The sequence below is a fragment of the Morchella importuna genome, assembly GCF_003444635.1.
Source record: "Morchella importuna strain M04M26 chromosome Unknown Morimp01GS012, whole genome shotgun sequence".
Lineage (NCBI taxonomy): Eukaryota > Fungi > Ascomycota > Pezizomycetes > Pezizales > Morchellaceae > Morchella > Morchella importuna.
The window spans coordinates 273,239-287,337 of NW_025763409.1; the positions used below are offsets into that span (position 1 = coordinate 273,239).

A 14,099-nucleotide genomic window follows, 5' to 3' on the forward strand; every position below is an offset into this window, starting at 1 on the left:
TATGAGGACTCAATTAGTGCTGCAGTATGGCAGCGCACAAAGTCTCAGATTTGATCACAGAAGGACAGCAAACTGTGTGAGGTAAGGAGCAGAAGATTCACGAGAGATGCCATTCTTTATATACGTCGAGATGATGAGCGATCTGCAGGTCCTGGGGAATAGCCAGATACCAGGGATCGCGAGCTCATGAGGTCAGAGTAAATTAAAGTAGTTCATAGAGAGGGGGTGGGGAAATTAGAGTATAGTGGAGAAGGGAGGATAAGGTCGATTATGACAGTGCCGACCGTACCGGCGCGGTAGATTTAGCTCATGGAAGAATTAAAGAAAAGAAGGAAAAAAAGGAAAATAAGGGAAACACTCCGCATAGTAGGGTTTGATTAATTGATGTGAGCCCCCTGTACGCAGTCCTTTACCCCCAATCTAGGCCCTGTATTTTGGCAGAAACCCGGAATCTTTTGAGTTGTACCTGCAGAGTTGCACCGTTGACCAGAAAGATCTTCCGCTACCCCCCGCAATTCGGACCAGGAACATCGGTAGGCCGGCCCGGGGTGTCAGGGATGCCCCGGAAAAATTTAAAGACGGGGTTAGGGTAGTTTAGATGGTGTGGAGGCAATACATGATGTAGGCAGTATGATAACCTTGAAGTTGAATGTACTGAGGAGAGTATCCTCACGTGCGATATATATCATAGATCAGCAATTGTTTCGAGAGGGTATAAGGATATATGCGGCTATCCTGGTTACCTCTCACTTAGAAAATCTCCGAAAGGAATATATTTTAGGCTGGTGGCTTTAGCACCAGAAGAAAAATTACCTGGAATATGCGGTTAAAGAGCCAATCAGCGAGATTGGCAGCGAGGTGTTGTAAAGTGGTTGAATTTATCCTTTCTTGGTCTCGTGAGACAAAACGCCACTCCTTTGTAATTGAAGATTCTTCTCGATGAACTGATGAAGCCATGGCGGATACCTGAAGCGATGAACCAAATGTACTTGTGATGATTATAGACGAGACAAGACGAGACACCTGTTTCCCGCCTATGTTTAATTCTGCTAACCACACCGCTCGTCCACATTGGTCATCTTACTAAGCAAATTCAGCCACAACGGCACTCTAGAGTCTAGAGTAATTATTGAACTGCTCAGGGCTTAGGGCTTTAAAAGCCAAGGCTTTTGCCAGCGCTACAACTCACGGTGACAACAACAACATCCATCATCAACTATCACCCAACTATCACCACCTCTCGCTGCGTTGCCGAACTCCCTAATCTTTCGGTCCAACATCGTTATGCAAGAATCGCTAAGCCTGGTGTTCTCATCTGCACCATGGGCACAATCATGAACTGCACCTTCAGGGCTCGACGAGGTCTAGACTTTGCACTCTAATTCGGTAATCACTCAATCAGCAGTTTGATTGGTCTAGGTCGGAAAACCGGCCAGTCAATAAGCTTAGGTAAAGACCCTGCTGCATAAAAGTATCATACATATATTCAAGTTGAGAATTTAGATTTGCATATCCAAATATTTACTTGATAAATAAACCCCCCACATCGTCGGCAGCTGGGCGGGTGGGAAGCTATGAAAAAAATTGTTTGTGGGAGGTGGTAAATTCTTGCAAAAAAATTCGGGGGGGGCCGGACATATTCAAAAAGTTGAACGATTTCTGCCGGTGTTCGCTGTCGATAAAAAAAATAAATGATCTGCTCAGGTGCATTTTTTCTTCCAGACAGGGTATATCATTCCACCGTTCACTTATTTACACTTGAGAATAAGTTACTGATTGGTTTGAATTAGGAATGCAAGCGCCAACCACCGCTTTTTCCGTGATATTAGCAAGCATCACCCTCTCTCTCTCCCCCGCAGCAAGAAAATTGCTCACGGCTATCAAGCAAGCGCCTTTCAATCTATGATTTAGAGGCGGCGCTTGGGTATTCGAGTGGGGGAAATGATTCTTTTGAATCAGACCTGGAAGCCAGACCACTTTTTGAATGATGCCCGGAAGCCAAAGAGGATACAGACGCATCAAATTAGGCAGCACCAGCAGGGGAATCTCGGTGGGAAAACGCGGCTAGGAGGCCGAACACACAGACGATATCGATTTTCCGTCGGTCGATAACCCCCCCGGTAGAATACGTACAGTTATGGTGATGGGTGGGGGGGAATGGCAGTCTGTTCACGGGGATCTGATTGCGACCGGCTTGCCACTATCACCTCATATCCGAAAGCTTGACGATAGTTGGCCAGCCCTGCTGGATAAGGAGGGGGTGGCTGAGGACTCGAGAAAGAGCATGTGCCTTTGGGTTGGGGGAAAGCGCCGGATATTATGCAGAGCACAAGCCTTTTTACCTCCATTCAGGTTTCTTTTCCCACGATGCTCGATGCTCGACATGGCGATCACTTATTCCAGGAAGGACTGGGCCTCCAAGGTTGGTCGTAGTGCTGACGAAAAGGCATGGGGGGAACTCGGCGGACGCACAGAAGGAACTGGAATTAAGGCGTTGCCATCATACCCTGGCACTCGGGCGTATGATTGGTAACGGGTTTCAATGTCTCTCTCTCTCGCTGCAGGCATTGAAGTGCTCTGTGTGTGATGCCCGTGCATTACTGATTGTCCCACCAATGGTGTTTGCACTTTGAGTACTTACAATTGAATCACGTTGTATTTCCCTTTGGACGACGCCTGCTTGGATTAGCATTAGAAGAAGGGTCTTTACTGGTTACATTTCGAACATACGGTATAAATAAATGCCTCGGTGAGCGCTACCATATCCGATGATGAATAAAAATAAAAAAACAGCGTCCATGTCCAACAGCTTTCCAGCTGGGTCTCAGACGACAGCCATTGGAATGCAAGGAAAGGGATCTGTGATGGGTACAGTCAGTCACAGTCACATTTTCATGACTACAAATTTTAAATCACGTTATCTTCCAACCAAGCAAGATGTATCACTCGCTCCGCCCGTGTTGGAAAAGTGAAAGGGTCAAAAAAGGAGAACTTCTTCAGGTCAATAAACCATTCGTACCAAGCGATGAGATCTGCATCCAATGAGATGCGGTCCATCGTAGTCTTGCATATGGGTCCATCGGATGTTGGACGAAATACCAACAGGGTTCTGATTCGCCCATCAACTGGTACCACTACGACGCATCTACGTCGCCTCATCGACACCCACAAGATATTGGCACTTACACCCCCCGACTTAATTGCGTGTAGATCATTGTAACATTACACTTCTCCCTCCGTACCTATCATATGTATACATAGTCGATGGCGTTGTGTCTTGGTGCTCTCCGATTGAGCACGGAATCATGGATAGTCACTCGTCATCATGCATTGATGGCCACTCATTCCCTGTGGCCTAATATTGGATAGAAAGTTGCTTCTTCCGTAGTTATTACTGGATAATAAACACATCGATTTCAGCTTTCGCTAAAGCTCGCTTCTCCACGATAGCTAACCCATGTGGTGATTGAAAGTCAGCCACGTGCCCATCAATTAAACCCTTTCCTCCTCCTCCTCCTCCTCCTCCTCCTGCTCCCCTGACCCCTTTTTCTACACCTCTTTCTACACGTCTCTTGGCCAATAATCTTCCTGCTACCCCTCAGGCTACTATGTATGCGGTCTCCCGTGAGTAAATGGTTTCTTAAAGCATAGACGACACTGTCTCATTATATTGATTCATCCATTTCGGTGATCAAGATGTGTCTGAGCCTGATGGATGTTGCTTATCCCTCAGCTGTACTACAATGAAAAGATATCGGCTCTAAACTCTGCAGGAGACAAATAAAGCACATGACCTGAATTATATGCTGTCCCACGCCTGCTTACCAGGAAAAACCCTCAACGGAGAAAACTATGGCGTAATTAGGTATCACGGATTGCTATAGGGCAATCTATAAATAAACCACTAGATTCAATTTCGTGTCGCCGAATGTTAATAACTACATGTGTTGTTAGCTTTGATACGTTATGTCCGTGTTTACAAACAGTGTCCCCAGATAAGGAAGATGATCATAGGAGAATTTTCCGTGGAACGTTTTGTTTCAGCCGTGGCCGTAATAGTCCATGTTTGTGGAAGTTGTTTCAAATTAACAACGGCCACTCAAAAGAAAAAGGGCCAGAAGAACATATTACGGGGAGAGATATTCCATGATAGGAAAATACCTCCTCCCGACCCCACCTCGCCCCCACGCCTCAAGCCCAAACCAGAAATATTCTAGAAGGAAACCCGCCCGCAGCGATTGCGTTCCACTCGGCAAACCGCGCTTGTAAGAGTAGTGAGAGAAATAGTAGGAATATCTATTCCACATAATGCTTTGTAGTGATGTGAAGTAGAGTAACTACTCTATAACCGTCATCATGCTAGCAGCCAGTCCGTTGTGTAACAAACGTTTGCTCGATGTGCGTTTGTTTCCCCGGTCCCGTAGACGGCAACGGGAGATCGCGAGATTCTAGAATCACGGGAGAGCACAACTCCACCCAAAGGAAGGAAAGAAAGAAGGATAGTAAACGTCGATGCCTGGATGTAGGTCTATTTGTGAGGGGAAGGGAGGGGAGAAGGCATACCTGCGATACATACCCCACATTTTCGGATCGATGGATTGGGAGTCTTACTATTCGTTGTTCCTGCATCTCAAAGCCGTTATTACTGAGTATTATATGCAGTGTTCTAGCCCCAACCAGAATACAATTAGTAACAAGAAACCCTAACCCATGATTTCATTGGGACCTTACTGTGATCCTGAGGTGTAAATCCGATCGAGTCAGTAATATCTTCGGTTCCCCACGACATAGAGGACAGAAGTTTGAGGCTGAGGGCTTTGATTTCCAATAACTATTCACCAATCCATCCACAGAGCACAAGTTTGGTCTGGTAGATAGCCTGTAGGCACTCCTTCTCGTGTTACTGCGATGTTTTTTGCACGTTCACCATAATCGCTGTCAACACGGATATCGATCCACTTTCCCGCGGTTTTGGTTTCCACGAGGGCCTTAATCAATGCTTCTTTTAGGCTATGCGCAGGCGTATCATTATGTCGCGCTGTCTACTCTATTTGATACAATTGCCTATGCCCGGAAAGTGTAATTATTAACATTTTATAAAGACACTTTTGCAGCGACTAACTAGAAGTGTTGACTCAACCTTCGAAGGGATCTGGAGTAGCGCTGAATGTGGTATTTCTACGCTGTAGTACAAACACCGACTCTAATCCAGTGCACAAAGAATTCTCCGGCCTGCCGACAACGTGGAAACCAAGCACTATTGCATTACTGAATTTAGCCATTAAGAATGGAATGCTTCCTCGGGAAATTTGATGCGGCGAAGACGTAGTGGGTGGTGGCGTGCATATGAGTGATGAACTTCTCGTAGGTAGAGCAGGTAGGTTTTTAAGCCCACCCAGTACCTACATACCCCCGACATTAGCGATTACTCGCATCGGACTCCGGTATAATAGCTTTTTTCCTTTCGGATATAACTACCGCTTTTTGTCGGATCCTAACCGAATTCCTAACAGACACGTGTTGAGCACCAGTTTACAAGAAGAAAAAACGAACAACGGCCAGCTGAAAGGGGGGGATAAGTACCCCATATTTCCAGGCTGTTTTATTAGGCGAAGGTTTATAGACCCGGTTCTGTCTCTCATTCTGATTGTTTGCCCTAAAGTATGTATGTATGTTCCAGATCTTTGGCCTGGTTGCCGGGTTGGGCCTCTAGTTTTGCTCAAGGGGTGTTGAATAAAGTCTTTCTGGCCGGGAACTGCCTGCGAATGTTGGAGTAAGTGATGATAGCTTCCGACAATAAAGTTTGATGGGCCGAATACTACTACCTAGAGAACTCACTTTGTGTAAACATTCTGAATAGCTAACTGCGGTGAATAACGACGAAAGATGCTGGGTGGGTGAGTTTCCCCATGAAGCAAGAGGGACGAAGTACTGATCCTTGCCTGCAGCAGCCACAATCCGCAAGGATATGGCTTCACCAGCAGCTCGGGATGGCCGTTGAGCCCTCTTTCTGGATCACAGTTCCAGAACTTCCACATCCTCCGCCTCCTCAAGTGGCCGATTGTCTTGAAAATGCACGTCTGGTAGTCTTTTATCCACACTACCGCAGAATCTCAGGAATAACGAATCGAACTGGGCTGGAATACCACTTACCCATTGGTCAAGACGACCAAAAGTTACGCTTTAGGTCTGTCGGATTGAGGCTCAACAAGCATTTGAAGCACAATATTCCAGTCCAGTTCGATTTGCTATTCCTGAGATTTTGCGGTATCTCTCCACCAAAACTTGCATGGGTTGAGGCTATTCGGGTAAGAACCGTATCTGACGGAGGATCTGTGAATCCGACCTATGTACCTACTCTATGTATGTGTGTAGATATACAGTAAGAAAAGTGGGTTCGGAGAAATACTTTTGCTGGGCTGACGAGTATCTCGGGTTGACTCTCACTCATAATTGAGACCCCTTGACATAAAAGGGAACAGAAGCCATTATTTCCCGTCGATCCTGAAAGAAAGGACCGTGAGCGCATGAGAAGAAGTGCCGTATGGTACATACATGTGGAGCAAAAAGATTTCCCCGGGGTATAAACGCCATCAGTGTGAACTACTACATGAAGGAATAACCATTGATTTGGATTTAGGTGTGTAAGTGCCAGAAAGGGAGATGCATGGGATGGCAGAGTGGAGTGAATGGATTAAGTGTCTTAATTACATGTAGCCACCTATATACACGCTGTAGTACCTGGCTATCGCAGTACCTAGTCCTTTGAAGGTGAGATCCCGTTTGGGTTTCGACGTGGGCCCGAAGCAGAGTTCCACGCTAAGCTTTTACTGGAAAGGTCATCAAATGCGCAGAATGAGACCTGAACAGCGACATCGGGCCTGATGTAAAACTCTTTGATCAACAGTACGTATTCAGAGTCTCAATCTCGTCTCCTCTTTTCTAAAATCAGCAAGGAGCTGTCTGGTGTAGGTAAATCCTCTTAAGTAATGGGCGATGCACCCCCGCCAATCTGGGGATACCCAGTCTCGGGGACTCCCTTAAGCCACCACCGCGACCCACGTTTAATCGCTCCACACAGACCTTAAACACGAGCTTGGCATTGGACGCAAACAGAATAAGAACATGGGACTGGGAATGCGATGGCTTGACCTGACTGACGGCATGGGAAAGGAATGTTTTTTCTGCCCGATTTTTAAGTTGTCTTACAAACGACAGGCGCAAAAAAAGAAACATGCGGGAGGCGGGAGTGCCCCATCTTGGGAGGTAGCAGTGGTCGGAACTCATGTCTTTGTTTTCGAACTAGACCGGGGTTAGTTTGTTGGTCTAAAATGGCCGGATAAATCTTATCCATGGCTAACTTCAGATATCTCGACCCCAGTGACTGTCCAGAACACATGTACCTATTGTACTTTTGGACCGGAGTGGGCAACTATATTTCCGTATCACGTCTAACCGTATATACAGATGATGACTTATCGACGCCTAAATCCAACTCCTTCTCCACTTTCACTACCACCACGACTTTCTTCTAGGCCTCCATAACAACTTGTGTGATCAGCAAGTCTAGCTAGCTAGCTGCCCTCCATTGAAGATCCCAAGTTGCCTGACGATCTTTAACTGACGATCTATGAAGACAGAGAGAAGCAAGTTAGAAGAGGAAAATGAAAGGAAAAAAAAGAATTGAATGCAGTCCGAGTCACCGGGAACGGTTGGCTCTCCCCCTACCTACCTACCCAGCACATGTTGGAATCCCAGGGGAAAACCCTTGTAAAACCAATCTACTGTCTGATTGAGATTCATCCCACGCCATTTTCTTTTTCGGTTCTAAAGGGCCTAGCTATCAGTTTACATGTGGGTATAGCCCAATCTCTCTCTACCTCACAGAATCTAACGATAATAACCCTATGTAGGCTTCATCTTACCTGCCTACAGCCACTTCCACTACTAGTACGTGGCGGCGGCATGGTGTTTCGTTCTGTAGCCCTAGCTTTGATTTGTGGGTAAACTGTCAGTCAGAGCACCTAAAAACCGCTGAGACTCGGAGGACTAGCGAGAAATCCAGAGACGAGGTGGGAAAATGTCCGATCCATGTCATGGATAGTATGATCCATATGTACATATGTACATACATCCACAAACATCGCAGCCAGACCCAGGACAGCGAATCGCTCTCCCGGAACTAGGAAGACAGGCAGGCAGGCATCACACAGAGGTGCAGCAAGGTAGATGTTACCAAGTAAAGCATGTAACCTGGTTGGGCGTTCGACGCACGAAACATTTTTCTCCCCACTTTGGCCAATATCTTTTTACTCTAAGACTTCGGCACTTTTTTTTCTTTTCTTTCTTCGTCTTTCTTTTCCTTCAGACTCACTCGATCTACCTCTACCAATTATCTGCAATGTTCCGTCAAACCCAATTATTTATCGTCCCTATCTTAATTATCTATCACTGGAGGTCAGTGCAAAAGCGATAATCAGTCTGTGAATCCTTCACACTCATCCTCCCTTCAGTACTTATAACCCTAGAGTTTCCACCTATCTTCTCTTTCTTGCATCTCATACTTGTTTTCTTCAGGTTGGTATACAGCGTCTACCTCATAAGGTTTTCACCCTCAAGTTTTACATTCTGTTCAAGACTGTCGCTACTTCTGCATACGTACTGGCATCAAGGAGCACCATAAGTAACTCTAGTTGCTATTATCCAAGGCAAAAATTCCACGATCATTCGCTGCAAGCTCTAGCCTGGGTAATTTCTGCATAAAATCATCATCTGCTCTCCCAACTGGTCGGTATAATACACACCCTCCGCAATGCCTCTACTTGAGCCAATCACTTTCGTATCAGCTCCTATGCGCCAGGCAGCAGCTACTCCAGTCATTACGGACAAAGCTGAGAATTTGACTTCGTGTTCGTTTTTAAAATCTTTTGAAGCTGGTTCAATGACGCAGTGTTTACAACCATTGGTGACACCAACTGGCATCCACTCGCTCTCGAAATCTGATCCACCAACTCCTCCGCGAGGGCCCCCGCCGACCCCGCGCCGTAGAGCGCATAATGAACTGTCAAGAGCTTACCCTCCAACACCCCCTCGTGGCCCTCCGCCAACTCCTGGAGATGGGGATATCTTCAACTCGCTGTCTCTCTGTGAACCCCCTAGTCCACCAAATGGACCGCCACCAACTCCCCAGAAACACAAGGCTGATATTTTTGATTCCCTATCCCGACGTGATCCTCCCACTCCTCCTGGTGGGCCGCCACCAACTCCGGGTCATCGCGAGGACTATGATCTTTTCAATTCATTATCCCGGAGAGATCCCCCAACTCCTCCCAGAGGTCCTCCGCCATCCCCATGCCGCAGAGATATTTTCAATGAGCTCTCTCGGTGCGATCCACCAACTCCACCTAGGGGGCCGCCTCCTTCCCCAAGAGATTGTGATGATGGGCACTACAGTGACTTATCTCGAAGTTCCCCACCCTCCCCTCCTCCTGGTCCTCCACCAACCCCGCGAAGACGCTCGAGTAAATACGATGCTTGGACCCCAGAAGAGACGGCTCTGTTGATTTCTGTTTGTCGGAGCGGTGTTGAATTAGTGAGTCCATCGCGTTCGTTGTTGAATTTCATAGCTTCCCACTTCCCAAGATCTGGGTTCATTTGACGTTCGGCTTTGGGTCTAGCGCTTACCAGAAGCTTTTTCTTACAGGGATGGTATCAAATTGCCGGCTTGTTTCACGGAAAAGATGGCGACGTATGCAGGCGCAAGTACCGAGAAATTCAACTATCTGAACAGCCTCTTCTCAATGATTGTGACAACAAAAGGTATGTTGTACGCATAAGATGATCTGGAGTGTACCCGTTGAACGGATATACATGCGCATATCCGCATATTTGCTTTTTGATTATTGCCTCTTGAATTCGCGTATTTTTCTTTCCTTTTTACCTTCCATTGTACTGATGCACGATTTGCTTGCAGCTACGAATCCTTGCTCCCGACCGATGAGGTTCCTGGGCTATCCCGTGGGCCGTCACCAGTGGGGTCTCCTCGTCTCACCATCGATTTTGATAGTGACGTGGAATGCGCTGTCGACTATGGGATGAAGACAATTGCGTGAGTACTTGCCATTTGTAACTAGAGTCGCCCAGATTCATGCGCTGACGATTGCGGTTCCTTTTCCGCCTAGTAGCCACTTATCGGATGAACTGAATTCTGCCTTGGAAAAAGAGTGGGACAATGTCAAAGGCCGTGTCCAGAACCAACACGCGTTCTCTACATACTCCACAGGGATTTGGACGATGGGACCCAGCTTTCTCGAGATGGCTGAGCTACAGTAGCCCTTTACTTAGGTCGCAACTAATGGCCAAATATGATTATTCCCCTTCCTCTGGTATCACCGGAATAGACTGTGCAGGAATTTTTTTGGGGGGTGATGGGACTGGCAATGGCGCGCGGTTTAATTTTCTCTCACCTTTTAGAGTTTTATCGCGATTTTATCTTTTATTTTTGAATTGCTTCACAAGATTATTGTTGTTATGAAAACTATTTGTTTTTATTTTCTCCCCATCTCGTTTAGTTGCGTGTTTTGTGACCCTGAGTTCTTTCAGGTCGTCTGTGGGTACCAAATGTTATTAGTTAGATGACTTATTTTACCTCTCATCACCTCTGATGTGCGGGACAAAAAAATTTTGCGGCTACGTACGATGGTGTTGAAACATGGGGCTGCAGTGTGGGGGCCGAAGATGGGATGGTGGCCGTACTCTAATTGGCTTTTTAATAGAAAGATAAAACACTGCGTGCGATTTGATAGCCTTTGTGGATGATAATTGGACTTTAAAAATAGATAGACACTCATGTTAGTATCGCAATAGACTACAAACACAAGTGTGTACAACAGTCGGAACCTTTAACTTCTCTCGTGTGCCTTCTAGAGTCTGTATACCAAAGGAAATTTAAAAGAAAATTCACATTATTGCCACAAACCTTCTTTGTCACGGCAAGAAATCTATGTCCTCTTTTGAAACATAAATAGACACCTATTCAATTGCAAGAAGTGACCGCGGGCGGGAAGGATAAAGGCAGGATACGGAGGGTCCGTCCGCCCGATAATTAAGGGCCGCATAATGTTCAGCTGGTGGCCATAATGTATCCCTATCTATCTACATGTGTTAAACATACAGCATGTATAACGGCTTGTTTGCAAAAACCTAGTGCCAGGAAACCTCGATACCGGGATTTTCAATCATTGAGACAATCTTCAGTTGCGTTGCGAATTATTAGATTCTGCCAAGCCACGTTACCTTTCACTCAGTGTCTAGGGTTAGGGTTATAATTATTCGAGTTTCATCTGGAACAGACGCGGCTCCTCTGCAGGGAGAAGGAAAAAATAAATAAAAAAAGGGTGATTTCAAACATTTCCCCTCGTGTGTGACCCCCTCTTGCCCTCTACGTGCTTCTACGAGGCGACGATCAATCTTATTGTCGCCACATTTCTTTCTTTTCAGCTCTTTGTTATGGATCTTTTTGGCCACTCGATCGGCTCCTTGGCCCGGAGTTGGGGATCCATGTTGGATTGCGTTAGTGGATCCGGGGGTTCCTGTTATTAGTGCGATGTGAGGTTCTGGTGATCCATGTTGCATTGTTGGGGTGGATCGCTGGGTGAGTGAGTGTTGGATATCCGAGTGATAAGTTGTGATTGAGTGAACTGGTAGGATGCTGCTAGTCTTGTTACACACGGGAAGTGACTTGATTTGGGTTCCATAATTCAATACCCGAGGATATAACCATGGCAACATGGCGCAGCGGAAGCGCGCTGGGCTTATAACCCGGAGGTCTCACGATCGAAACCTGGTATTGCTAACATCAAAAGTTTACTTTTTTTCCTTTTGATAGGTTCTGTGACGATGAAAAGACTAATACTTGATCTACATAATACTACTGATAGAAGTCGATTATATAATCAGATCTACATATAGTTTTATCACCTAAATCTATAGTGAAACCTTCGAGATAGAGCCAGGATAGTGCTAGTGTATCCATAGATACAGTACCAAAGAAGCGTATGTGAGACAACTACCGTATCTGGAGAATTGTAGAGCTGATGTTGTACTGACCGGGGTGGCATCTTGTTTCTGCACTTTCACCATAACTGCACATTGCCACAATATCTATTGCATATCCCTTTTTGGTACTATATTGTTAGGCCGTGTAGAAACTATACTCCTTCTGCTCATGTAGTAGTAGTCTAATCACCCTCGATGGGTAGATCTACCATCCGAGGCGCGCTAAGCGATTCGGAGCCCTGGTAAGAGTTAAAATTTCCCCACAAAGTTCGCAGGGGTATTCTTCCCGCGGTTTACATACTCTACTACTGCCATGGTAAAGCTCTTAAACACTTTATGTCGCCACCCCGCGCGATTCTACCGGAAAGTTCCCTATCACTACATGCACTACGGGGTTCATTTTTAAATTTCTTTTGGAGACTTCTTGGACCTACCTACCTTACCCTGATTTCGAGTCCCCATTTCATAACCGGTTATTTCTTACTCAGACATACTTCTTACCAATCGTTTAATTATGCTACAATGTTTGTAGCTTTCTCCAGGGAGAAATTGTCTCCTCCGAATTCGGAGAGCGGCCCGCTTTATCATATGTGATCTTTCAAATCAATTACTCCCTGGTTCAGAGCTGAGGATATGCGCACATATCTGAGTTTGGTGAATTTAACAAGTAAGTAGCAGAGGGGTTTTAGTAGAGATGTTTCCTTATTTTCTCAATTCAAGTATGTTTGGAGTCCGCTAGTCACGAAATATCACTCGGGTCTAGTCGCTTGCTGGTATTAACAATTTTTTTAGTATGCAGCCCTAAGACTATATATATGAAAATATTTTACTACTGAATGCGTTAGATTGGCTTTTGAAATTATTGTAGAATCGTGTTCGCATACATCACTTGTCGAGGACCTCCACGTTTATGAATCAATAGATTAAGCTACCTCCGCCATTTTGATTCCTTCATATCCTGTCCCGCAACGGCCTTTTTCTTTCAACAGTTATAAGAAAAGCTACAGCAGTGCTTCGCACGACACGAGCCGGTTCATCTTCTTGAGATTAACTACTTCTATGCGGGATCACATGGTGTCACTCGGAAAATCCGACCATTGCGAAGCTTGGACTTATAAAGTGAGACGAGTCAAACCTATTATACCTCAGCTCATCTCAAATAGACTTACTAAAAGCACTAAGCTACATAATATCGTGTCAGTAGGGTTTTAACTCAACGCAAAAGATTCTCCTTTCAGCAGCGCATATGACAAGAAAATAGAAATTGGTACCGCCTGGGAGAAAGTCCGGTAAAGGGAAATAAGAATAAACTGTGTAACTATATATATGTAACCCCTGGACGGGGTGATAAAATATTGATATTTACCAACAAAATTAAAAAGGGATTCTGGTAGAAGCACTGCATCCTTCGATTTTCCGGAGCCGAAGAAGAGCTCTATATCTAGGAGAGATTGAATACACTTTACACTATAGCCTGCTGGTCAGTGTTCTAAAACTTCTGGGGTTAAGCTGGGACATTCGGTAGGCTGGGTGGTGTCTTTGGGCGGGCGTTTCTAGAGTTTTGGTGAAGGCACTATTTATTGCCTATTGGCAGGCTGACTAGTGTTAGGTCGAGACGCAGGCGGTGCTTATCTGCTGCTCTTTGTGTGTGAGTGATATGCTGTGATGATCGCTGACACTAAGCACTAAGGACAGAGAGTTATCTCTTAGAGAAAACTTGTCGTTAGGTCTAGTTGACCGTATCCCCTTTTCTGTTCCAGTACTTCCTTTCTTCACTACTAGATTTAGATTTGTCTTACGCCTGACACTGCTCTCGAGAGATCTAGTTTCATGATGAAAAGAATTGATTGGATGGAAGTATAGTGGTTAACATATGATAATGAAATAAAACATTATAAGAAGGTTTGTGTGTGTTTGTAAGGAAATAGAGCAGTCACAGTAAGTCTCCTTCGATACTTCCTTCTAATTCGCAGGACGCTAATGGCCATCATCTCAGCGGCTATGGGCTCGGTACTGTGGGTTGTGGGCTTTTGCAGCGCAGT

The 14,099-nt window shown here is 45.6% G+C and overlaps 3 protein-coding genes across 3 annotated transcripts; 2 read left to right on the top strand and 1 right to left on the bottom strand.

Annotated features, from left to right (window-relative positions):
- Positions 1-5,047: 5,047 nt before the first annotated feature.
- LAJ45_04757 (uncharacterized protein) lies at positions 5,048-5,642 on the bottom strand (the record flags this gene model as incomplete). The annotated part of the gene is made up of 4 exons (XM_046114333.1): positions 5,048-5,064; positions 5,141-5,402; positions 5,479-5,506; positions 5,584-5,642. The coding sequence occupies 4 exons, from the start codon at positions 5,640-5,642 to the stop codon at positions 5,048-5,050; spliced, it is 366 nt and encodes a 121-aa protein (XP_045972359.1).
- A 1,483-nt stretch (positions 5,643-7,125) lies between these two features.
- Positions 7,126-7,535, top strand: LAJ45_04758 (uncharacterized protein; the record flags this gene model as incomplete). Its single annotated transcript, XM_046114334.1, has 3 exons — positions 7,126-7,312; positions 7,382-7,408; positions 7,468-7,535. The coding sequence occupies 3 exons, from the start codon at positions 7,126-7,128 to the stop codon at positions 7,533-7,535; spliced, it is 282 nt and encodes a 93-aa protein (XP_045972360.1).
- A 1,277-nt stretch (positions 7,536-8,812) lies between these two features.
- Positions 8,813-10,332, top strand: LAJ45_04759 (uncharacterized protein; the record flags this gene model as incomplete). The annotated part of the gene is made up of 4 exons (XM_046114335.1): positions 8,813-9,592; positions 9,704-9,819; positions 9,974-10,108; positions 10,185-10,332. The coding sequence occupies 4 exons, from the start codon at positions 8,813-8,815 to the stop codon at positions 10,330-10,332; spliced, it is 1,179 nt and encodes a 392-aa protein (XP_045972361.1).
- Positions 10,333-14,099: the final 3,767 nt, after the last annotated feature.